Source organism: Danaus plexippus, chromosome 6 (assembly GCF_018135715.1).
Source record: "Danaus plexippus chromosome 6, MEX_DaPlex, whole genome shotgun sequence".
Classification (NCBI taxonomy): Eukaryota; Metazoa; Arthropoda; class Insecta; order Lepidoptera; family Nymphalidae; genus Danaus; species Danaus plexippus.
The window spans coordinates 1,325,425-1,352,254 of record NC_083540.1 but is presented as its reverse complement, the minus strand read 5'-3'; the positions used below and the strand labels follow the sequence as shown (position 1 = coordinate 1,352,254).

The following is a 26,830-nucleotide window of genomic DNA, read 5'->3' as shown; positions in this document are numbered from 1 at the left end:
TTTATGAAAGGCATATTTAATTGATATTTGATTAGATAAATATTCATTTCTTTAAGAAGTCATCCAGCTTCCCGATAAGTATTTATTTAGTAAGAGGTATAGTTATTTTTTATAAAACTAACAATCTGGGTTATTAAAATTTTTATATAGAATTAATAATTATATTCTAATAAATATTGCAAATTTCTTTTTCCTATCATACAAAGCTTGCCTAGGATAAGCAGCTATGACTTTATCAAAGGTATTTAAAATAAGTTCTGTTATGATGTGTCAATCTTAAAGGTTATGTTGTAATGCTGATTTGTCTGTTGCAGCATCTTTAAATAGACAAAATTTGTGTGGATGTGTGTTTATAATTATGTATCACTACACTACACACCGAAAAATAGACATTTATGAAATTGATAACTCTCACATATGTGATATGACAGCAGAATTACTTTTATGTACTAGTTCTTTACTAAAATAATAAAGTTCAATCTTAATTTTCAGGAAAGTAACCAATCGGAACCTAAAACTGAAATTACTGCTGCCAAAAAGAGAAGGATCAGACGGAAGAGATTAAGAGCAGCAAAACAATATAAGGAAGTGCAAAATAATATCTGTTACTGTGTAGCAATTAATACAAATAAAAAAACAAATTCAATCGACTTACGGCAGACTAATTCTACTACTGATCTTGATAATAATATTCTGAATAAGAGCACTGTTGCAGAAAATAAATCAGTTAGTGACATCGAGGACAGTGTTAGAGGAGCTATCGAAATGTTGAAGGAACAAGAAAAAAGTAGAGATGAAGTTCTAGCGGCCAGAGAAGCTAAGAAGTTAGCAAAACTGAAAGCTAAAAAGAAAAATGAGGATACCGGAAATAGCGTCACAAAAACACAGGACACACCAAAACAGGGGAAAAATGAAGAGAAAAATGATAAAGTTGAAGGACAAACTTCACATACTGAAACAAAAATTGACAATTCTCCTAATAAAGATAAAGATGAAGTGGACAGAGCTGTTATAATTAATAATGAAGCTAAAGAAAATGTCAAAGAAAGAGAGATTGTTTTGGCTCAAAGAGCAGCTAAGAAATCACTGAAGGGTAAAAAGATTGATATGCCGAGTGAGCAAGTCATAAATGCGACCGTTAATGATGTAGTGAATACACTCAAAGATATCGTGACAGTCGCCAGAGAAGTAAAGGAGGTTACAGACAAAGTCAAAGCTATAGATTTAGGTAAAAAGGTAAGGTTTTAAACAATAAATATTTTTGGTATTTTTGTTTACTTTCACTTTATTTGTGCAATTATGTTTTAACTTAAAAGAAATATTAAATCTTGAGCAAAATAGTAATTTAATTGGTGAATATAGAAAATTTAATTCAACTACTTGAGTCAGGTTACAATAGATTATTAGGTAAAGCAATTATTGTACTTTCGAAGCCTGCTTGTGTCATATTTTCTTATTTTAATTCCGCTCTTAATTCATTGCCCATCATTAATATTCTGTTTGTATCGTTTGAAGTCCGAAGAATCACAGAAAAGCAAAGCAGAATTGAAAGCTGAAAGGCGTGCTAAACAAGAAGCTCAGAGAGCAGCAAAACAAAAAGAAATTGAAGCTAAGGCCAAGAAGACAGCTGAACCACCAAAACCTAAAGAGGTATTTTTTATTTTAAGTATTTTTACAATATACTAAAAAAAATTTACTCTATAAGGAAACATAAATAAAATTAATAGAAGTTTAGGCTTCCTATGTAGCAAAGTATACATCAATTCTATATTATCCACTTTATACAAAATTCTGTTTTTTGTTTGCTTGTTTTTTTTTTTTTTTAATTCTGTTAAAACAACATCCGAACAGTGAACTGTCTTTGGCAAAAATAAATTTAAGGTTCACTGAAATGTTATGTTATGTTAATATTCTGTGACACTTTTTTTTTATGATATCGCATTTCTGAACTGAATAAATTTATTTCGTAATAAATCACAATATGTCAATATATTTCTGGTTCTGTTTAATCATTTGCATGTTGATTATAATTATACTACTATATATCGGTTAAAACTTATCACATTTCTGAGCCTTAAAATTATAAATACTGGCATAAAACCTGAACTCATTTTATAATTAAATTTCTGGTATACATTTTTAGAACATTTCAAAATTTTATCTACCAACTTCTATTCTATTAATTTTCGACTAAGGTTAACTTTTCCCCAGTCTCTGGCTGTATGTAATAGATGATAGTCAGTTGAGTAAAAAAAAACCATGTCACATTCCAGGTATTTCATATCCACATATATATAACGTACACTGAAAACATTCAAAGGTATATTTGCTATAATTATATTTTCTACCTTCCTTTTCCAGGAAAAACCTGTAAAGACTAAAGTGCCGGAAAAACCGAAACCAAAGATGCAAAAGATGAACTGGTTCCAGAACGTTCCTATGGAACACGAGAAAGAAGCTCTGAAGAAGATAGCTATAAATTCAAAGTAAATTAATATTCACATCATATAACACAAAGTATTTATTTCTTTAACAAAACACAAGATACACAAGATATACTGTTCGAAAAATCTTTATGTATTTAGGAATACATAGAAAGTATTATGTGTTTTCCAGCTTGCATCCAGCCGTTATAAAGCTGGGAGTACAGCTGGCGTCGCGGGTCGTGACCGGATCTAACGCCAGGTGTATAGCATTTCTGGATGCTTTAAAGAAGGTTGGTATCCACAGCATGCCCACTTGGTCTGCTCGGTTTAGAGTTATATTTTAAATCTATTATAATCTAATGTATTACTCGTACTGTTTTCAACTCATCACCTCGTTCAGTATAAGAACGTTTTAATAATGAGATCTGAGACTATCGCGAGTTTTATTCATTTAGATGAAACTAACTTACATAACAGGACCAACCGACAGACATTCGCATATCGTCTGCCCGTGATCACGGTTGCTGAAAGGTAACTGAGACGTCGGGAGTATGTAGTAACCAAAAATAAAGCACTCGTAGTATGTCCGAAAAATATTAGTTTAATTTAAGAGAACGTTTTAAATTGAACCTGAGTATTCGTACTCGTAATTGTGTTGAGAGACAATAAAATAGAAGGTGTCTTAAATTTTCATGTCTAAGCTATGTTCTCATTGAATTCCATTCAGTTTAGGAGTTTTTACGTTAAAGACTAACAGACATCCAATCACAAAGTTCTTTGAGTCCGATCTAGATAGAATTTATCATTTATATTCTTACTGGGTTCCGTTTAGGATCCTTTGCTATTTTGGCTCACTCATAATTTTGTCTCATAAAACTTGCTACAAACATCAAAATTTCTTATATGTATATAAAGTTGTCATTTACATTATTTTTTTGACTGAATATTTAATATGTACACTTGATATGTGAATGTCATTCCGGTATGTATGTGTATGTATTAATTGTTCCAGGTGGTGAGAGACTACAGTCTGCCCGCTAAGACTGAGTTCGCTCGTGGTCTGGAATCTCAACTGGCCGCATGTGTCGACTTCCTGTGGTCTATGAGACATCCGGCCGCCTCGCAGACAAACGCACTCAAACATTTCAGACATCACCTAACACAGCTGCCGAATAATGTGGACGAATTTGATGTAACGCTAACTATCAACAGATTAATTTTTAAATTCTTCAGTAATTCAGTCTTATTTTCAGCCAGTCTTCTACTTCAAGAATCTTAGTAAAGATTCAATACTACAGATATATGATAAAAACTAACTCTTTGTTTGTGTAGTACAAACTATGACATCTTTCTTAGGATCTCGCAACAATTTCTTAAGAATAAACAACTCAAAATTACTATAAGAAATAGTAAATGTCTTAAAAAATAGTATAGCCACACATATACATATAAAACACTTGAATAAGTTCTATTAAATAAATATAATATATTTGTTGATTGTTGGTATTCAAAGGAACGAAATGACATATAATGCTGTTCCTGCTAACTGCTAAGGTTGAAAACTAGGTATAAAATGAGGAATATATATATATATATATTACAATAGACAAAAATAGTTTTAAACAACAATTATGACTAGAAAGACTTCACAAGATGTTTATAGTATGTAGAATGTTTTCTTTATTGTTAGTAAGAAAACATAAATTATAGTACATGTTATTCCCAGGCCAAGAAACGTCTCCAGGAGGAAATAGACCGTTACATCCGGGAACAGATCGACATGGCGGGTGAAGCGATCAGCATCGCAGTGAGAAACAAAATAACACCCGGGGATACCATACTCACATACGGCTGGCAAGTATTTTTGGCGGGTTTTTTGTACAATTCTAAGTTTAAAATACTCGTAACCATAGACTAGATAGACCAGCTTTTGGTGAGCAGTTACGTTTTTTGATGTTAATGTTTGGCAACATTCTAATAATAAAAATTATCAGTTTTAACAATTTTCTGAATACACATAAGTTGAGATATGGTATATAAGAATTTATTCATAGTTATTAAATAAAAATTTCCATTTATATTTATTTTATGTTGATAAATATATTTTCACCAAATAAAACTAGGTAAGTTTGAAAGTTAGATAGAAAATATCTCTTTGTTGTCTTGGAAACTATAACTAACTATTCTATATAGGTTTTTTATATTTCACTGATATTAATAAATCTTCAAAGGAGATCCCTAGGTGTAAAACCTTCTTGGTATGTCTAAAAATTTTTATGTATGTTTAAAAATCTAAAAATTTGACTGATTGTTACAAGTGGCGCCATCTTTGCCGTTCTAATTATGATATCCTTAGAATTATTTTTATGACTAACTATAATTACTTATCATACTGAACCATTGTAATTCTCTAATAGCGACATTTAAGTATCATCTTTTAATTATTATCTATAAATATTTCAAGCATTCCATAGGACATAACTGGTAGTGACGCTGAACATTAAGAATCATGACTGAAAATGTTATATTAACTAGTAAATACTTCCAGTTCGTCTCTGATCGAGCGTATCCTGTGCGAGGCTCATGCAGCCGGGGTCTGTTTCTCGACGGTGGTGGTCGGCGAGAGAGGGAACCGCGGCCCAACAGAGATGCTGCGACGACTCGCCACTAAAGGACTCAACTGCGTCTACGCCGACCTATCAGCGCTGAGCTACGTCATGAAAGAGGTGGGATATCTCTTAGACCTAAGAGTAAAAATGACAGATAGGTCAATGAACTTTGGATTCATCTCAAGTACCGTTACGAAAGTGACCAATATAAAAACCATAATATAACTATTTCCATTAATCATAATTCCACAACCAACATTTATTGGTTTCAGGATATATACATATTTAAAAAATGCCATATGGAATTTTATATCTGAATAAATAAATGCTCTATAATGATAATTATTTTCAGACGGACAAGGTTCTAGTAGGTGCGGCGTGTCTGTTAGCCAGTGGCGCGGTGGTGGGGGCCGCGGGGACCCTTCAGACTGCGCTGCTAGCTAAAGCAAACAACGTACCGCTTCTGGTTGCCTGTGAGACGCACAAATTCTCTGACACCGTCCACACAGACGCTATGATCTACCACGAGACTGGTTAGTCTGATTTAAATCTTTAATATGCATTGAAATTTATTTAACTCTATCATTATTTTTTAATGTATCAGTTTGGAAGGATAGACCGATCATTTTCTTATAACGTAGTGTTACTAGCAAATTATTATCACCTGATAAACATAGTTAGTAATTAATTACTTCAAAAATTGATCTAAATTACTTGTGCTTTTGGTGAAATTCTTATATTTTAGTCTTATAATCGTCCCTAATTATTTTTATAAATCAATTTGCATTATTGATTACACTAGATCCATACTAATAAGATGAATCATCGTGTAAAAATTTACGTCTCAAAAAATTATAAAGAAATTTTACTGTATAGGCAATAGTATTATAGAGATATATATACAAGTCTAAATAAAACAACTATTATCGTTTCAATTACAGGTGACCCGGAAGATTTGATTGATAAAACTGACGAGAATTCACCCCTTAAAGACTGGCAGTCCAACCCAAACTTGAATTTGTTGAACCTAACGTATGACGTCACACCGCCCAGCCTCGTGACAGCCGTAGTGACGGAATTAGCGATCTTGCCATGTACGAGCGCTCCCGTTGTACTTAGATTTAAATTATCCGAATACGGTATATAAAATAAAAGTTAAATATTGTCCAACGTTTTCATTGTATGTTAGAAAAATATTGTAAATCGTCATATTTATTCGGTAAACAAATTATCTATTCGTAATGTATATATTATTAATGTAAATATGCACAAATAGAACGGGATATGTTTTATGTTACTTTATAAACTTAATAATTAAAATTGTCATTTATAAAAATATAGTTTCAATGAATTCAAATTGTCTATGAAAATGTTGTCTTTGGTGTTGAAACATTTTATATATAATTATTTGCATACTATCTCTTTCTAAAATAAACTCCCAACCAAGTAAATCAAATTTTAAAAACATACATCTTTTCTAACACTCACACCTTTTGTAGTGTAAAACTATAACAGAAGTATCTAAGTCTCAATATAATTTAAAAAGATAAAATAATGTTTTTTTTGCACGGATGAAGGCCATATAAAAAAAGTTTTTTATTAAAATGCATGCATAAATAATAACTTGAAAATCATTTGATGTTGTTTGGTTTTGTATATGTATTAGTGCATTCTTAATAACACTTTAAGTAACATGAAGATAAAAATTGTCAAAATATGTAAGTTTACATTCTGATTGAGATTTTTCATATTTTATTAACTTTAAGTGGACCTTAAGACTTAAGTAATATTCGTTGTTACTAATTAAATGCTCAAAATATATATTTACGTCTTTATTTTAGTGTAAGTCTAATAGATGGAAATTTAGTGAAAATGCCACTAAAAAAATATATTATTCAAAATAAAACAACATTTTATTTTATCAATTTATTTCTCAACACAATTTGAGACTAAAATATAAATTAGTGTAAGTGCTCAACCCATGCTATTTTGCAATACATATTAGCAAAAAATTGCAATCATACATAACTTAGCGTCTGCTAGAGCACATTTAATTTACTCTTTTAGATGTTCAGGCTTGTGTATGGAGAAATCCAGCCGTACATACACAATAACACACAAGAATAACGCATAGAGGAAGCCAACCACTAACAGAGGCTCTTGTAACATCAGGATTCTCGGGAATGTGTAACGAAGTTGAAAATCTTGTATGTGATTTTCAACGACATTGCTCTTTTTGAATGTAATCACTGGACGACCCTTGGTGTCTAGATATGTGTAGTGCAGACTATCGGGCAGTCTAGTGACAGCAAATGGGAAATTAATTTTAATACTTGTTGAGCCTTCGGGTAATATAATTTTTGTGACAAGTTCATCTATTTGCATATCATCAAAAACATGATCCACCGCTCTCATCTTTAGTAAATATTCGTTTCCAGAGTGGTAGAGGTATTCGTAGCTGGGGACATTGTAACCTAATGTGTAGTGTGACCTCCAACCACCAAACAGTGGGTATCTGGGCCTTAAGTCCAATTCAACTGAATCTTTCTTTACTTTCATGTTGGATGTTGAGATGTTACCATTAGTGTCTCGGTAATAAACATCAGAGGCTGATGCTGGCAGTAGAGTCTTGTAAGACCTTACACTTGCGGGTCCACTGTGGTGGTCCTGTTGATAATCATACCTTGAAAATGGGCCTTTCAACTTTGCCCCACTATGTTCAATTTCAATGATTTCTTCAATAGCAATGTTACCCCAATGAGATACTTCAATAAGTCGCTCCAAACGAGTCACAGTAAGGAATGGGGAGTTATTCTTATAATGGAGACTGAGTTCTTTCTCTGTAAATGGCTCAATGTTTGAGTATGGACCATAGTTAATATTGCCATCTTGTTGGGAGAAAGGCTTAACTTTTGTGAATGATTCAACTGATTTAGTATTTAATACGACTGTTGTTTTCTGTGTTAACACTTTGTATGGTGAATAAAAGTACAAATTACTGTTGTATTTGACAAGTTGGTCTTCTTGCTGAGTTATTGCTGTTGGGTGTGGTAACAATGCTTTAGAGAACACTGCATCAGACGTAATGACTGCACTGGCCGCAGCATTAACAGATTCCTTTAACTCTACACGCCAAAATTTTACGTTATCATATCCTTTGACTGTTGTTTCCACAAGCCGCAAATCTTTGTTATTGCTATCTCTGGCACCAATAAAAGCCAAGTTGTTTTTAGCCGCACCTTCAACAGCTAAAAGAAATTGTTTCACCGGCACTTTTCCTGTATTTTCAAAGGTTATTTTAGACGATGTTTTCACAAGCTGTGAAGATATATCGATCGATCTATCAACATTTTTAATTCTTACATCACTAGAAATATTATCGACGTTTACACTGATGCAATTAGAAGCAACATATAATAAAATAAAAGCAAAGAATTGTATTTTAGCCATCGCCGGTAACATTTTCTTTTGACATTTGACAATGAAGATCAACGCACTAAGCGGAAGTACACGCCAGCAGAAATTCCGGAAATACGTATTATTAGAATATTGCCATGTTTTAGTGACAATGTTTTATATTCTGTGTCGAAAAAAGTTTTAACTAAGAATAAAACCATGTTTCGTTTAATTTATAACATGAGGTTATAAATATTATTGTTGTTATAAACTTGAAACTGTCAGCTTATACATATGACTAATTTAAAATTTATTATAAAACTTTTTTGTCGTCTATGCTTTCCTTGGAATTAGGACTTTATGGTCCCAGTCCTCAGAAAGCCAGAAGTATCAATATATCACAGAAATAGTGTAATACAATAAGTAATTTTCTTAGATCAAAACTTCAAACAAACTTTTTCTGAAACTTGACGCCGAGTTTTTGTAAATAATATAAAAATATATAATGATTCCATTTTATTAAACTAAACAAATATTATAAAACTATAATTATCGGAAGAACGGAAGTTCAAAGTTTTAAAAATGTTTAAAATAATTATTCGTTTAACTCTTATTTTATTAGGTGAGTGACTTTTTTTTTGTTATTGATACTAAGATAATTGCGTTAATCATTTTTTGATTCATAATTTACTTTGTTTCAGTTATTAATTTATGTGTATCTTCGTGTGAAGCGTTTCGTAATCGAGGATATGGTAGCAAAAACGTAAGAACCAACAAGGAAGGTGCTAGAGCGAAGTCATCACTTACTTCTGGTGGCTTACCAACTCAACCTGCGCGCAGAGGTCTGGGTTTGTCTGCGTGGGGTATTGTAACTATCGTTGTTTCATGTATTTTAGCTATAGCTGGCATGTATTATTTTTCAATATGCTATCCCATTCTATGTAAGAAGTCTCGAAAGTATGACCCACTGGCATTCATTACTTAAGTGTTGAGCTAAGTAACATCACCCACCATGTTAAAATATGATGATTAACTTAAATAATACTAAATCTTCCAAATTACAATAATTAGTTGCAACAAAGAAGACCTAGTGATTTGAATGTAATTTTTTACTTAGACATATAATCTCTATTATAATGTTGGTTGTGATTTGTACAAGTGCACATGTTTATTTTTTATTACATATAAGACTGTTTTGGACCAACTTTTTATACAAAAAATATTGTCTTAACTATATACCTTAGTATAAATATAAGATAAAATGTAATCTAAAAATCTAGATGATATATGATCTGTTTGTAAAACTTTCCATGTTTGAATGCTCGAAATAATTTAAGAGGTAAGTTATTGGTGTATAACATGCTAGTATAAATTTAAATTGTTTAGTATTTTTAGTACAACACAGTGCTATCTTTGATATAAAAATATTATCTTTATATAATAATTTGTATGATAGACATTTATAATGCTTTTAATCCAGCCAAAATAAAGACTTAATAACTGTAGAATTTAATGTAATACTGGTTATTAAAATACAATTAAAATTATTTAACAAATAATAACTCATATTTTAACTTAAAAGAAGGTAGTTTGTGTCCAGTTGCTATACAATTTTAATATGTGAATAAATATTTTAAAATACATAACAAGTTATGAAAACAAAAATTACTAAAGCTTATTTTTACATATAAGTGGTTATTCCTATTTAATTATAACATATAAAAATGTACTATAATTTTAGTTAATTATTCTGGCTAAAGTATAAAATATATAACATTCTGCTGTACTTATTGACAGATTCAGTGATCTAAACACATAGTTATTTTTAAGGTATTATTTTTTACATTTATATCAAATAAAATAAAAACCTGTCACATATAGTGCGAGTATTTTTATTATGATAATATAAATTTGTATAACTATCCACTTTAATGGTAGAGATATGCATTTATCAAAATATTCAAAGTCCGTCGGTTTGTAGGGACATTGGTCAATGTATTTTGGACAGTAATAACACATTATTACCTGTATTAAAAACATTTTCTATACATATCATTGTGGAGTGTTTGCTAACCTTGTGGTATGAGCGTTTCGTCCTACCTTATCTAAGTGCCCACTAAGTATTTGAACAGTATTGATTTTTACATATTTTTTTTATCGGTGCACAATCACATGTATTGTCATCTTGATTAACGTAATATTAGTTAAGCTAAATTTTTTAATACATTTCTTTTAATGAAATTAATTTATTTTGTTTTGTATTATTCCTGTGTCCTATATAAAACGGTTTTTAAGTAAAAAATTCAAAAGTATCAATTTTTTTTTCACAGATAGACTCATCCACTTAAATAATAATTATAGCCTTATAGTCCTTAGTTTAACAGGAATTTCCATGACAGTTTTTGTTATTCAGACTTACTTCTAATAATGAGATAAGACATCTAATCTTTTACTGTTCCACAAAAACTATATTTCATAGCTTTAAATGATTTTACTTAAATAATTGAGTAATCTTTGTAATTTTCGTCGTGAACAAAGATTTTTTTCTCAACCGTCTACCGTTAGTATTCAAAAGTATAAGTCTTCTGTAATGTGGGTTAAGATCGGTCATTGTAATGATAGGAGGATAATAGTTATAGTTACAATCTGTTTTACTTAATTATTAGGGTGCTTTTAAAGAAAAGGTGATATGGTTATGTAGTAATTTATTTTTTTAACTTTTAATTTTGGCGACAGTAAATGCTTAAACATGGAAGATATGCTGGCGAGATATTTTTATGGATTTGCTTAACATTTGTGTATAGTCCTCCATATTATGTACTTTAATTATTAATTATAAGTTATAATAAACATCTCAAAGCAAAACTGAAACTGATAAATATAAATTTCAAAAAACTTTTCTTATTACAAAGACTAAGTATATAATAAAATTTAAAAACCGTATCTTTCACTTTTGTATAATGAATATCATATTAGTATATAGGTTTAAGTATGAAATGTTAAAGTCTTACAACACTGACACGAAAAAAAAAGTTCTATTAATATGTTAATGAAGTTTCATCACTAAAAACACAAAGCATTCAAATTTTAGAGCGCTATTCATAATTTTACACCCAACTTGTATGTCCACATCACACTTCCTGCGCAGTAAACTAATGTTACCATTATTAAAAAGCAAATTACACTGAGAATTTACATTTAATTCTAAATCAGTCATTTACAATTCATCTTTCTCGAGATCTATATCTGAGAGGTCGATGTCCTCTTCCAGGGGTAATTCACCGTCTTTACCATCCCAAGGATCCTGTGTAACAATTTTTGGCATTTCTGCACCTCGGACTGGAGCGGTTTGACCTCGGCCAAACGATAGGTCCCTGTAATACACAATTTATATAATATTTATGAAACAATTAAAATAAATACAATACTTAAATAATATTATGTGATAGTTTTTAAGTTATTGTATAAGAATTACAAGTATATACTAAATGGTTTAAAATTTTAGCATAAAGTAAGTTATTATGTGTTAGTTTGTGGACTGTGCTCATATATCATACCTAAGGAACTCGTTGATTCCTGTCTCAGAGAAGGACCCTCGCAGTGTACTGAACTTCAGTTTCTTAGCGTTTACTACAGCCATGGCGGGGTAGCCAAAGCCTCCTATTTCAAGAGCATCTTCCAGTGACGACTGAGCTCCCGCTTCCGTCCACACCCATCTAGAATTATATTAAAATTTACAGTTAAGCATTATTTTATAGTTCCAATACATATTTAATGAGACAAGGCTTCTCAGCATTCCTTGAATTCACCGTGCGGGCGGCGGGTCCATCGCGTTGGCGGGAGAGGAGCTTCAACAGTGCCTGGGCCTTACCACCCAGGTTTAGGTTTAAGGGGTCTTATCTAACGCGCGTTAAACGCTCACCTCCACCGTCCTTGCTCCTCTTCCTACCTAACCAAATTTGAAACGAGCCTACTACGGCTGTCTTCGAAGTACGTTCTAAGAATGAATTCTTGTTAGTTCTGGACAGGCTCAACCTTCCTCTTAAAGGTGTATATTTTCCGGATAATAACAAACATCTGATTGCTTTATAAGGCTAGATGTAATAAAATTTATATAATAAGGAATTCCTATGACTACTTATAAGTATCATATTATATGTGTGATCAAACCTACCCCCACATTTTGTTCTTGTATTTCTCTCCGAGTCTTCTGAGGATATCGATGTATGAGTTCCTGCAGGCGGCGTCACAGTCCAATATATGAGGTAGTACTGACACCACACATAGAGGCTTCTCGCTACATTCACTCATGGTGGCTGGGTCAATGACCTGGTTAAGATATTGGGATCATTTAAAACGTTATTATAATATTTTTCATGTACACATTAAGATTATATATGTACAAGATTGCAATTACTTTGTTGAAAACTTACTAACAATTCTAGATTATTATAGATGTATTGTTTCTTTTAAAGTAACTTGATAAGAAATTACTAGCTAGCTTTCTACAGTAAAGTATTCACACTGAAATCCTAATTCTGATATTCTCAAATGCACAGAATTTTAATGTATGAGAAAAATTATCTCAACACACGTTTGAACAGTTACAGTTAAGTTAGTTTTCATTCATAAACATGTTGCTACTAATATGTGCTGAGATGAAATATGACAGAATTTAATAGAATTATACGGACATATATATGTATAATTACCTGTACAACTTCTGGTGGTGCAATATTTTCAGCGAGTTTCTCAAGCGCCCATGACACGATGTCACTGGAAGTTCTGCCTCCGTTGTATTCTTCAGCATTATCCTTCTTTCCGGACGGGAAGTATTTGATTGTAGGGTATCCTTGTACTTGGTACCGGGAGGCCAACACCTGGTGTACTGTCGCGTCCACTGCACCCAGTTTGATCTGAAATTTCAATATTATATCATATCATATTATATTATATTATATTATATTATATTATATTATATTATATTATATTATATTATATTATATTATATTATATTATATTATATTATATTATATTATATTATATTATATTATATTATATTATATTATATTATATTATATTATTATATTATATTATTATATTATATTATATTATATTATATTATATTATATTATATTATATTATATTATATTATATTATATTATATTATATTATATTATATTATATTATATTATATTATATTATATTATATTATATTATATTATATTATATGTATAATGACATCTAAGACTTTCGCGAGTATTCATTTGAATGAAACTAAAAATTTCGCATTACTACTTACTCTAAAACTACGTACTCCCGACGTTTCGGTTACTTTACCGCAACCGTGATCACGGATATTCTATTATAGTCTTAGTTTGGATTAAATTCATAAAGACTTTGATATGACAATAGTCTATTTTGAATGATAAATGTACACTAATGATATTCAAGAGGAATGGGGCTACAAAAAAAATCAAATGTGGCTCGTTTTGAACACTCGTGTTGCGTGCTTTCATGAATTAGTGCGGTGTTTGAGTGTGTCATCCTAGCTCTGAAACGGAGTGACCAATTTCGAGTAGTTCTTTTCATTTGAAAGCCACTTTTCTTGAACTGTTGCTTAGACAAGTTTGTTTGTTATCGGTCCAGCAAAATAAGATCAACTTGTTTCCAAAATTATGTAGGGCATTTTTGAGGTAAGATTACTAAATTAAGTGTCTCACACGAAAGTATACTGTATAACTATTAAAAGACCTTTAATGCGTTGGGGAATTTTTAAAATTTAATGAAATTTTAAAAAGTCAAAAAAGTAAACAATCATACTTAAGATATTCGTTGGAAAACGAGGAATTTTTATATGTTGTTGGATACACGTAAAACTCTAAACACAACACAGATTTTATGACCGTATAAAACATATACGATAAATTTGAATGGAATTAATATAAAAAAACATTTGAAATAAAATTACATTCACATATACAAAATATGTCATGCTTCTAATTAGCGAGATTATCAGTTAAATAAGACTAATAGGCGTCAAACATATTTATGATATAAATTAAATAAACAACCTTCATGGTGTGAAAATTAAATGTGTTTTTTTTTTAATAAACAAGTCGGTTATGGGTATTTGATATTGCAGTTTTTATGTATCGAGTTAGTGCAAGCTGCGATCGCCTCGGAAACGAGAGTGTGGGTGTTGTAATATAGTTTCATGTTTTATATTTGATATACATATAGTTAATATTACCTTGCCCTTTAGTTCAGTGGCAGCCTTAGCCCAGTGAGGTTCGAGATTCTTGCAGTGTCCACACCAAGGGGCGAAGAACTCAACGAGCCACATGTCATCGCTCTCCAAAACCAACTTATTGAAGTTTTCATCCGTCAAGGTTATGACGTCAGACTGCAAAAAATATATATATTTTGTATAAACATAAGTCACAACACACTTTGTTACACGAATTGTTTTTAAATTAAGAATGCTAACATATATTTGAACTATGCAAGCGGTTCTGTATATAATATTTCTTACTAAGCAGTGTTTGTACTCGGATAACGTAATTGTAGTGTCATGCGTGGAAAAAAAGTAATATTTGTATATATTTATTAGAATACAATGATTTTCTTTTACAGGGAACAAAGATGTAGCTGACGTCTCATTAAAATAAAAATTACATCGTGTTGTGTGGGAGCACGCAGGCGACTGTTGATTTATTTCAAACCTTAAACCGTATTAGCAACATAAAAAAATACTTTCGACATAATGCCGCGCTCGAAAGAACGTACTAGAAAGCCGTTTGCGTGGGCGTGTATCTTTTAAACCTTAAAATCATAGAGACAATGTCTCTTAAATAAAATAAATTATACCTTAATAAAGAAAAAAAAAAACTCCAATAATAATTTTAAGAATATAAGGAAGAACGAAAATTATATGAACCAGCCAGTATTTAGTGATAAGACCAAAGTATTGTGTTATGCAAACACATTGAAGATAATAAGTTGTTAACCCCGTAATATAAACATTATGCATATTGGAATAAAATACAATACTCATTGCTTAAGAAATTCAAAGATTAATTAAAATACCTGCCATAAAGGTATGTCTATAATCTATATATATACTATGAAGTCTGCTAGTTTAAAAAACACTAAATCTTAAATACAACATATATAGTAAATTTATAACAGAATAAAAATATATTTATAACTTAATAACAAACCATAAAATAGTTCCTGTAAGTGTGATAATGTTTACAAAGATTTTACTCTGTGACTCTTTTTTTTTTATAGTTTCATTAAAATAAGACTGTGACCAATTTTATTATTGCCATCATAATATAATCATTTATGTGAATTAAATTTTTTGTATTCAACATGGCTTTTATGTTCGTAACCTTTAATGAAAAATTCCAGAGAAGTTACTTTAAATAATAACTATATTTATTTATTTATTTTGAGAAAAACTTAAATTTTGATTGGTAATCATAATTTAGTATTTTTAGAGGACGTCATTTTTTACTGAGATTTATTATCCTAATTAAAATATTAGGTGTGTCTGCGAGTGAAACATTCATATAATTACAAAGAACAGTTTAAATATTTGAAACAGAATATTATAATATTTATATATATATCCATGTGCCGTTAATTTTTTTCTTCAAACGAAATTTATTCACTCTGATAATTTTTGGTTTCTCGTAACTTGATGCTATTTTACGGAACAGTTGCTCTTGGATCGCATTAAATCTGACTTTTTTCAGGGATGAAATTAATGTTGGATTATCAATAGGTTTCGCATCTTTCCGTTGGATCTTTTTCCAAGGTATATTGTAACCGTACAATCTTTTCTTTGTGTTCTGCTAATTATATACTTATTTATTTATAATGTAACAAAAATAACTAAGTTTGGGATTTTCAAAATTATTTTGTTTTATTTGTACATAATGTTTTATTGCAATTTTGTTTCTCTTAATAATATATTGTAGTGGATTAAGAATTATCTTAAATTTTTAATATCCGCTCTGAAAGAATTGTAAACGTGAATTAAGCCTTTTTAAAAAATTTACCTTATCAGAACTCTTCGCTTTCTTGCCGAGGCTGTCATATGCCTTGTCCTTGGCCGCCTTCAGAGCGGCATCAACAAAGGCTTCAGCAGTTCTCTGACCCTGATATGGAGTGTGCTTAGAGCCGGTGAACACTTTGATAGTAGGAAAACCAGTGACACCATATTTCTGAGCAAACTCTTTATAGCTATCTGCATCTAAAGCTCCCACTTTCACTATACCCTGTAAATTGAGCAATAAAAGTATAAGTCTTTTAGTTGGTGTAAACATTTTAATGAATATACACTAGGCAGCACTTACACCTACGCATATAAGATTAGAAGTTCTAAAAATAAAATATTTTTTTACCTTTAAAGCACGTGCAGCTTTGGAATATTCGGGAACTAGGTTCTTACAGTGACCGCACCAAGGGGCAAAGAACTCCACGATCCACACTTCATCAGATTTTGTAACAAGTCTTTCAAAATTATTGGGAGTTAATTCCACGACATCTGAATGTGCGTCATATAATGCATATGTTCCCGTAAAAAATAAAATAACACCTAAAAACAACAATATATAAATATTTTCAAACGCCGAAATGGGAATTACTATCCATGAAGTATAATTTCACACTAGTTAACTTTATTTAAACTTACCTAATAAGCGTAAATGCAACATCGTTTCTAGAATAATATACCTATGTATTGTAAATTAAAAACAACTGTGTAAAAATAAAAATGTTTCTCTGTTACCCTTTTCAAAACTACGTGAACAATGAAACTTTTGAACAACACGTCAGTCAGTACGATCGATTCTCTTGCCAAAATATCATGGACAAGATACTTAAATTGTCAATGGAATTCGTGGATATGTCCTATTGGTTGAATCAATTTACCCGCCACTTTGTTTTGCTTGTATCGAGAAAAATGGAAGTGATTTGAAGAATGTAACAATTTATAGATTATAATAATATATTATAAATAATAATAAAAGTAATGAAATAAACGCATATATTCCATTCGACAAACTCCTTCGTGTTTTCTCCCCACAGTACTCCAGATTATAATTCGTCCAACAAATGAAAACTAACATTGACAAAATATTCGACGATTAAAGTGGGAATGAACCAATAGCTTTAAATATAATTATAATATATTATGAACAAAACATTTATTATACTTAAAACCAGAAAATAAGCCAGAAATTAATAAATATTGTTTATTTAAATTCTGCACAACAGAACAAAATGACTATCATACGAAAGATTGTCTTGCTGTCCTCCCTTGTCTGATATTTTTTATATAAAACAAAGTCAATTCGAATAATTAGATCTATCTCTTAGAATAAATAATATTTTTCACCTCATTAGTATATTTGTTGTTAAGATATAATATAAATATAACAAATTCTGTGGTCTACTTTTACTACAACACTATTAGACGTAAAGAGAACTAAAAAACAGAATGCTCTATCCTCCGTTAGCATTCAAAGCTGACAATCTTCTTAATGACGAGCATATTATCTATTATATTTTTATTTTATATTTATATTTTCTTGTAATTAGTTGAAACAATGGAGAAATGAACAGGAATAGGTATGTAATTTTGTGAACGATAGGAGATAAAAAGAGAGAGATGATGAATAAGAGAAGATGCAATAAATAAATACAACTAATAATTGTAGAAAAATCTATTATTTACTAATTTATTAAAGAGGTTACTTATTCATATCAATAATATTATTAAATATAATAAATAAACCTAAAGAAGTAAACAAAATTTTCAATTTATAGATTATACGAAACAAGGTACTCTGTTGTTGTTATAAAATTTGATGGTTAAATTGGATCAATAAGGGAATTTTAAATATAGAGTCTTTATAACAATCTAATATATTGTATAATTGTTTTTAATTCGAAAAAAATACTATAAACACGAACTTTACTTGACATTTCTGATGTAAATAAAGGCGTTCAAAATATTATATTATCTATGCTATTATGGATTTAATACTCAACACAATTTGATAATACTTCCGTAATATACTGTAATAAAATTTTTTTTTATTATTTTTTGAATTGGTGACACGTACGTGACCGACATTAAATACCGAGTTTCCAAACCGAGACAGAAGAGTATTTGACATTCCATAAGTTATAGTAATCATATAGATTTTAATGTTTATGGAACTTTGTTAAAATTTTAATGTTATATTGGTGTAGGTACATTAAGGGTTTTAAAAAAAATTGATGGAACACTTTGAAAGCTTTGTGTGTGGATACTATGATACTTCGAAGGATCGGTATTTTATATGAAAAAGGTACGGTAATGTTTTTGAGGTTATCCAACCATGTTTTTTTTGTTAGAAATTGACGTCTGGAAGTCGCCAACATTATCATCTGTCAACGCTTTTTGGCGGCAAACCTTGTTGTTTGCTTGTATCGAGATACGAGTCTCGGGAATCAGTTAGTACTTATTGTTAGTAAAAGTTTCCTACATTTCACAGCGACGAAATTTGCGATGACGTCACTCAATTCAAGACCTTTTACCGTCCTCGTAGAGGGCAATATCGGTAGTGGTAAAACAACGTTTGTAGAACATTTTAAACAATTTGAGGATATATCGTTGCTGACGGAACCTGTTGAAGAATGGCGCAATTTACGGGGATGGAACCTTTTGGTACTAGACACATTTATAACTATAATGTATATATTATTTCTATAATTATATTATTCTATTATTAAGTACTATTTTGTAGGATTTAATGTACAAAGATCCTGCGAAATGGGCTATGACATTTCAATCCTACGTAGCGATGACTATGTTAGAGATGCACCGGCGTCCTACGTCGACTCCTGTGAAGTTGATGGAGCGGTCTCTATACAGTGCGCGCTATTGTTTTGTGGAACATATGAGAAAAGAGGGAACCATTCATCCGGCGCAGTTTGCGGTTTTAGACGAATGGTTCAGGTTCATTGACCGAGAGATACCCATTGAGGTGGACCTTATAGGTACGGTTCGTTTTTATAGTTTCAATTAAGAAAATCCAGCTAGATGGATATCATATATACATCATTAGAAACTTTAACTAATATTATTATTGATTTTAGTATATTTAAGAGCAACCCCATCGGTGGTTTATGAGAGAATAAGGAAGAGGGCTAGGTCTGAGGAGCAATGTGTACCATTGAGTTATCTTGAGGCTCTGCATTCATTGCATGAAAACTGGCTTGTGAACCGCACACATGCTGAATGCCCTGCACCTGTAAGTACCTTTTGATCATATTACATTTATATTCCTTTTCTGTCAACAAATGGCATTATTATTTGTATAATTAAAAAAAACAGCTAATAGGCATGTTTAAACACAGGGTTTTCTGAAGTTATTTTATCTATTGCCCACTGTTACACTCTTGCCTTGTACCTCGTCTTTTGCTTTGTCTCGTATTGCGCAATTGATGGTAAATGAGTGTCTGTTCACATTCTTGTGGTGAGTTCGATGTTCAAGCTAGTCAGAATAGAGGACTTCAAATGGCTAGCGGCAACAAGTCTTAGATTACTGAGTTTCTACTGTTATGCAAATATTTTTTTTTAATTTTTTAACTCAGGTACAGGGTTACACATTTCTTCACTGAACCCAAGCATCATTCATTTTCTGGTTATTTTTATGAAATTTGTTTTTGGGATCCCAAATGATTGGTTCTTTTTGGAATACATAGTTCCAAAAACTGGAATGTTTTCTGACCATTCCATTTTGATTAGTCTGCACGCCCAAAGTTGAAAACTTGTATGAAATCAGAGCGCGAATGTAAACACGACGCTCGCGTTTGTTGCAAGGTCCTTTGACTCATGCCCATATTACCGCTCCGGACGCGAGTGCTGCGAGGCGTGAGATGAGACGCGAACCACGAGCGACTATTTACACTCACCTCGGGCTTCGTCTCGTGCCTCGTCTCGGGACTCGTACGGGAGTGTAAATGAACTATCAGAATGAATAACTTTTAAGTGCTCAATTTTATCACCTACTGAAGAACTACAACAATTTAATCTGGCTAAATTAAATTACAAATCACCCCCTTGGTATCTGTGTAATGCCCCAAAGCTTTTAGGCCTGATAATATCCCTTGCAGGCCACAAGGGATATTATCACCCAGCTTGGGAAATGCTATTATAACATATCTATCTTAATGTTTGATGGGTTATATGACAGGTTGAGGGTTGCATACCATTTTACTATTCACAATATATATAAGCTTCATTAACTAATATCAGGTATTGTCTTAATGTATTATGAAGACCTGCTAAACTATTGGGTCCACAGTTAAAAATCCAAATGTCTGTTATTAGAGAGTGGAGCTTATTTTAAATTTTTATTTAAATGACTATAAGATCAGTTCATGTCAGTTCCCGGTAATTTCCTCAATAAATTCGGTACATGCCATCTATCATACTTAAATTATTTACGATGTAACAAAGTATTTATTATACCAAAAAGATTTTTTAGCTTCATTTACCTTTACATTTATGTTTATAAATGTACATAAAATATTAATGTTATAAAATAAAATCCTTTTATAGTTAATGATTCATTGCAAGTTTGGTATTAATCAGTAGAATAAAGTCTGACACATCTTTGTTTCATAATATAATAAATTTGAAATGAATGAAGGGAGTAAGTAATCGGTAACAGTATTTGCTAAATGCATTAAAAACACCAGCCATATGAATTTAAATAAAACTAGCAAATATGGTATATAGTAAGTAGTAAGTATGGTAAATTATTACAGAAACGGATATCGAACCTGTGAATTCTAGAATATAGCATTTCAGCTGCTTTTGCCAATAAAACTATAGTCCTCTTGTCGGTTAATTAAATATCTATAGTTAACTTACATAAATAAAATTTTAATTTATATATTAAGTCAATATTGTTTTTATGATAATTACATAATTTAACAAATATTTTATCTGATTTATACAGATATATCGGAATCTTAATCTGTGATAAGGATTGATCACTCTAAATTTTTTACTGCTATTGATAAAACATTGTTTGTATTAAATCACTATTTGATGATAGGTCAACATGTGCCTATTAGAACTGACTTTATATTGTGGATTTGACTATTAATATTCATAAATTTAAATCATATATGTGTTATTATTTAAAATTTTTGTTCATGGCTAGTAAAATTTGATTTAAATTAGTCCTTTAATTCATACAGAATTTCGGATAAGGCAGGAGTGGAGTTGTGGGCACTAATTAGTCATTTAAGTAACACATCAAAATGTTTGTTTTACATATATAATGATAGATTATAATAACATGTTAAAAATTACATATTACAGGTCCTCATGATTGATGCAGATTTGGACCTGTCGCAAATAACTGAGGAGTATAAAAAGAGCGAACACCAGATATTGAGGCAGGCTGTGAATGTTGTGATGCAGTCGCCGAACAAACTAAGTCCAAAGAAACCAATCACAAGCTCTGCTATCAAAATAGTCCCACAAATGAGACTTTGATTCATAATATGATCTGTTAATAAAATGATATCACTAGTATTAAAGGTAAACAATTATATAAAATAAAATATGAGTAATCGAGTTATGACTGTAATGTGATTTAATTGTGTACCACTGAATAATCAACTGATTTTAGATATAAAATATGACATATTAAAGATATTTTTGCCTAAAATTTTGTTAATAACAACTGTCATACAAGTACATAGTGATCCCTTGAATAATTTTAGAACATAAATTACAGGAACATATGTTATATGTCATGATTTTCATAGATTTTATTTGTAGAATATGAATAATAATAATAAATTTGATTTCTTCTTTAACAAATATCACAAATTTTCATTTTAAATTTATAATAAGTAGACAAAGTTATGAATAAGTTTGACTTAATAAAAACTATAGATTAATTTAGTGTTTATATAGTATTATAGCTTCTAAAATAAGATGTAAAAAATCTTAGTTAATCAAATGTTATGTACCGATGGACTTTTCAGCAATTATTACTACCAAGAATTGTGTAAAAATCTTAGTATTTTTGGTAATACGAAGTTTATTACTTATCTGAATGTGACTAATGATTATTGATCATAACATTTGTATTTATGTGTCGTTAAAACTGATTTGTGTACCGCATTTAAGAATAAAGTGTTGTGTATGTTAATGTATATTTTTTATTAAATTGGTGAAATATATTAGGAATAAAACAAAGTCTTAGCTCTTTAATTTGCTTTTAAATAATTCAACTTCAAAAGTTAATAAGAAAATTATATAAGCAAATAAAGATATGTACATAGATCACAAAATTATCTGAAGTTATATTATCTGAATTGCAGTAATAGTTTTCATGGAAAGAAATGTATCTCTCTTGTATTTGTGATGCTTAAAAATGTTCCCTTTTCTTATGTAAACCTAATATATGTTATATTTATTTAAATGAAACTAATATATTTCACATATACTACGCGGTTTTTATTATTTTAAAACTACATAATCCCGACGTTTCGGTTAGTTTTCAGCAACCGTGATCACCTGCAGACGAGACATCTCGTTTTATAATAATAAAATCCGAAATATATTTGTTTCATTTAAATGAATAAAACTCGCGCAAGTCTTAGATCTCATTATGTTATATTTAAATGGAAGAAATATTAAAATCATCTTCATTTCGAATTGCATTTCTATGTCGCTGTAACAACAAAACCGAGAAGAAGAAGTATTTGAAGAGAATTTTTCAATACGTTAATGTTAGTTATAAAATTGATCTTTATGTACGATAATTTTCCATATTAATAAACCAATTACCACACGAATTTAAGAATTGTCTATTAATTATTATTATATATATATTCTTACCGATAAATTTATAATATAATAGAACTTAGTTCTGAATTTTTATTAAAAAGAAAATTTGGTCATATGAAAGAGGTCATAGGTATTTGGTAAGTCAATTAAAATGTTGATCATGTTTGATAAAAACTAAGCACTATTTAATCTAAAAGCGGGGCAACCATTCACTGATTGAATTTTCCTATAAAGGTTTTTAAGTTGTATTACTAAGTGGAGTGACTACCTAGCATTGCCTTTTAATATCATAGTAAAAACTAAAAATTACATTCAAGGCGCCTGTTTTTGATAGCTCTTATTCACTATTGAAACTTATTAATGGTGATCGGTAAGTATAAACAGCTTTATTTTTGGCATCATGAACAGACGTATATTTTAAACTTTTGCATTTCTTAACAGTGCCTGGATAAAAAATTATAAATACAGCTTTTAATTTGTATTATCTGTCACGGTTTACAAAGAAAATAAAATGTTGCTATTAAAACTTGACCTAAGTCTATCAAACAAATTTTTAATTATAAGGTGCATCAAACATACAAGTTATTAATTATTATTAAAATGTTCAGAAACTGAATATAGACATTTATATTTATGACATAAAAACACTGACATTTGCAAAATAGTACACAATTCCAGTGTATCCACATGTTATAGTTTTTAATATTAAGTAAATTTATGCTCGATAAAAAAGTATACTTGTTCAAGCTCACTGAGTAATAATAACATTATTTATTTCAGATATACGTTAATGAAGTAATTAAGGTGCAGGTATTGAAATTGTTATGTGCCTATAAAATATTGGACCGAAATTAATTGCTATGACGCTAAGTGTAACATGGTTGAAAAGTTAACAAAATATAAGGTTATATAAATATAATAAAAAACCTAGTTTTCACCACCCTGCACTTTTGAATTGAGTTTAGAGAGAGACAAATAATTTTGCTTAATAAAATAGATATTGGAAAGAATCTGCTGCTCTGACACGAAATGTTATTGTCGTGTTTCCCCCGAAACTATAAGGAATTGTGAGATTAATTGTAGCCTTATTGTTACTTTCTTATGGATCTATATCATTGTAAACTTCTATTAAAATACATTTTGAAATTTTCATATGAGAGGGTAATAAACATACATTAAAACAAAATATCGCGTACTGATATGACTACAGTATTTTATGTGTTTAGCAAAACATATCTAAGAAAGAAATATAATTCATCTAGTTTCATATAACACTAAAAGTATATTGTAATCGTAATTATTATCATGCCACGTTATTTTTTTATGTTAAATTCTACTAACTAACATTGAACTATCATTCTCTATATTTTGTTTGTGAAAAGAACTAATATGTTAACACATTCATTTTGATATTTGTTATACCTATAAATTTGAAATTGTCAAACTATGTAACAAACAGCTATGAGTTGGATTGTGATGTACCTACGAAATACTATATAATAAATACCTTTGTACACACGTCCGGGAAATGCAAAATTAAAAAAAATATATTATATCATACTTTTTTTTAGAGTAAAGATTTAAGTATCAACTATAAATACATTCCTAATATAATGAAAATCCGCGTCGTTATATAATATTTTAATAAAAATTACAAGCGACTTATATGACATATCGTTACACACTAGCAACCCAGACTATCTGTCAAAAATACAGAGATCATTTTGTCATTCTCAGGTGTTTACATGCCGATAATAATATATTTAGGTCAAATATAATCAAATTAATAGGAAATTCTATACACTTATTATAGTTATTATATTTATTAATGTTTTATTGTTATTTGTGATGAGTTCTTGTTGTGGTAACGAGTTAATTTATAATTCAGCGTTAAGTGAAGTTGTGTCTACTAATTTATCGCTTTTAGTAAAACTAGTGAATATTGAATACGATACAGCTTCTCTATTAATTGCTGTTATCGTAATATCGTTAACACTGGTCGCAATAGTACGTAGAACACGTCTCAACAAATATATATCCTAAGAACCCGTCTAAAAGTAAAAGTAATGAGTCTGTTTGCTACACTTCAGTGAGCCGTAAGGTATGTATCATAATATATTTTATTGCATTCTTATCTTTAATAAAGAAGCAGAGAGATAATGTACTATTTTTGATATATTAAATTATCATCCCCCTATATATTTTTATCAGAAAAAAAATGTGGTTATTTGTTTTAGTGATGCATATATGTACAGAATGTCATTAACTTCTTGTCCCCTATATCTTTGAACATTAGCTCTTCCAATTTTGAAATCATTTAAAAAAAAACAAAAAATTTTATACTGACTATTGAGTGTATGTATAATTTTTGTAAATTTGACCAATAAAAACAATGAAAATCTTTTAAGTGATCTTGTACCTTGTAAATATTTCAAAAATATATTAAAGCATCATAAAAAAAAACTAAAGTAAAAATAAACAGGAGATCTAGAAATACTATTGAGTAAATTGTGAAATACTATTCAACAAACATACAACTGTGTATATATATATATATTTTGTAAATGTTCATATGGCTCTAGATATGAGTCCTTTTGAGCTTAACTAGGTATATATTATACACCTGTATTGCTTGTATACAAATGCAACTATTACAATAAAACCATTTATTAAACAAATTTTTCATTACCGTTTTAATAGTTCATATTTTTTTCTATTTATTCCTTATGTGGCTCGGTCTCTTAATTGAATTTGGAATCATATTAATTTTGTCTCTTATATTATGATCTTGATACCATGACTTATAATATATAATCAGTGCACAAAAATTTCATATTTAATTTTTTTTTTATAATGTCAGCAATTGTTATAATTTATCGAGCCTCAATTTATATTAGTGATGTTACAACGAAGCGTCTAGTTTGTCTATTACTATAGATAAAAATATATTTCCAGAATATGATTAAATGGTTAAGAATATTTTATTCATTATGTATATCAAGTAATATATATTACCGTGATATGGTAAGATAGGTTGGTGTACGAAAGTGAGTGTTGGTAGTTCCCGCGCCGTCTCAATCGTTACCTCACTGTACTTACATTTCACTTTCCTAGGCAGAAAGCGTTAACTGCCATTAGCATTATACTTTGTAAATTTTATATTTACGACCTTCTTGGGTAAGGAAGCACGAAATTTTCATATCTACTTAACGGTAGGTATATATAATTACGTCCGATCCGAGATATAATTATATGAATGATATGATATCACTACTTAGATTCTTTTATCTCGACCAATTATAGGAGAAATTATATTCTAAATGTTAACATGAAGTTCATAAAAATTAAAAAAATATATATATATGTAAAATAAAATCGTAAAGAATTACGATTCATACACGTGCTAATAACGCATAATGTTCAATGTGTTTTACAGTAATTTTTGGCATAATTATATAATCACCGTACATAGATTAATAAATAAGTATGTATAATGTATGTACATATATTTCGACGCTTTA

At 30.0% G+C, this 26,830-nt stretch overlaps 5 protein-coding genes and 1 long non-coding RNA gene across 6 annotated transcripts in view; 4 read left to right on the top strand and 2 right to left on the bottom strand.

Annotated features, from left to right (window-relative positions):
- The first annotated feature begins 211 nt into the window (after nucleotides 1–211).
- Nucleotides 212–6,868, top strand: LOC116778993 (translation initiation factor eIF-2B subunit delta). The gene is made up of 10 exons (XM_061529681.1): nucleotides 212–241; nucleotides 493–1,236; nucleotides 1,516–1,650; nucleotides 2,362–2,486; nucleotides 2,617–2,716; nucleotides 3,439–3,618; nucleotides 4,153–4,280; nucleotides 4,975–5,152; nucleotides 5,388–5,568; nucleotides 5,977–6,868. The coding sequence occupies exons 1-10, from the start codon at nucleotides 227–229 to the stop codon at nucleotides 6,180–6,182; spliced, it is 1,992 nt and encodes a 663-aa protein (XP_061385665.1). The 5' UTR covers nucleotides 212–226; the 3' UTR covers nucleotides 6,183–6,868.
- A 78-nt stretch (nucleotides 6,869–6,946) lies between these two features.
- On the bottom strand, nucleotides 6,947–8,537 carry LOC116779004 (dolichyl-diphosphooligosaccharide--protein glycosyltransferase subunit 1). The gene has a single exon (XM_032673129.2). It carries the CDS (start codon nucleotides 8,495–8,497, stop codon nucleotides 7,091–7,093), a length of 1,407 nt encoding a protein of 468 aa, XP_032529020.1. The 5' UTR covers nucleotides 8,498–8,537; the 3' UTR covers nucleotides 6,947–7,090.
- Nucleotides 8,538–11,121: 2,584 nt separating this feature from the next.
- Nucleotides 11,122–17,302, bottom strand: LOC116778758 (protein disulfide-isomerase A6 homolog). The gene is made up of 8 exons (XM_032672774.2): nucleotides 17,136–17,302; nucleotides 16,846–17,039; nucleotides 16,501–16,719; nucleotides 14,685–14,837; nucleotides 13,144–13,347; nucleotides 12,606–12,760; nucleotides 11,989–12,147; nucleotides 11,122–11,805 (listed from the first exon to the last, which is right to left on the bottom strand). The coding sequence occupies exons 1-8, from the start codon at nucleotides 17,155–17,157 to the stop codon at nucleotides 11,649–11,651; spliced, it is 1,263 nt and encodes a 420-aa protein (XP_032528665.2). The 5' UTR covers nucleotides 17,158–17,302; the 3' UTR covers nucleotides 11,122–11,648.
- Nucleotides 14,526–15,807, top strand: LOC116778760 (uncharacterized). The gene is made up of 3 exons (XR_004354143.2): nucleotides 14,526–14,626; nucleotides 14,697–14,823; nucleotides 15,068–15,807. It is a non-coding gene; the product is annotated as an uncharacterized LOC116778760 (long non-coding RNA).
- Nucleotides 17,303–18,562: 1,260 nt separating the features above from the next.
- Nucleotides 18,563–22,715, top strand: LOC116778759 (deoxynucleoside kinase). The gene is made up of 5 exons (XM_032672775.2): nucleotides 18,563–18,798; nucleotides 18,985–19,157; nucleotides 19,237–19,489; nucleotides 19,589–19,743; nucleotides 21,828–22,715. The coding sequence occupies exons 1-5, from the start codon at nucleotides 18,762–18,764 to the stop codon at nucleotides 22,002–22,004; spliced, it is 795 nt and encodes a 264-aa protein (XP_032528666.2). The 5' UTR covers nucleotides 18,563–18,761; the 3' UTR covers nucleotides 22,005–22,715.
- A 2,333-nt stretch (nucleotides 22,716–25,048) lies between these two features.
- The window catches only part of LOC116777884 (solute carrier organic anion transporter family member 74D-like), a 36,485-nt gene continuing 34,703 nt past the window's right edge, over nucleotides 25,049–26,830 (top strand). Inside the window, exon 1 of the mRNA XM_032671686.2 lies at nucleotides 25,049–25,410. The gene's annotated coding sequence lies outside the window, so the exon portion shown is untranslated. The remainder of the gene's footprint in view (nucleotides 25,411–26,830) is intronic.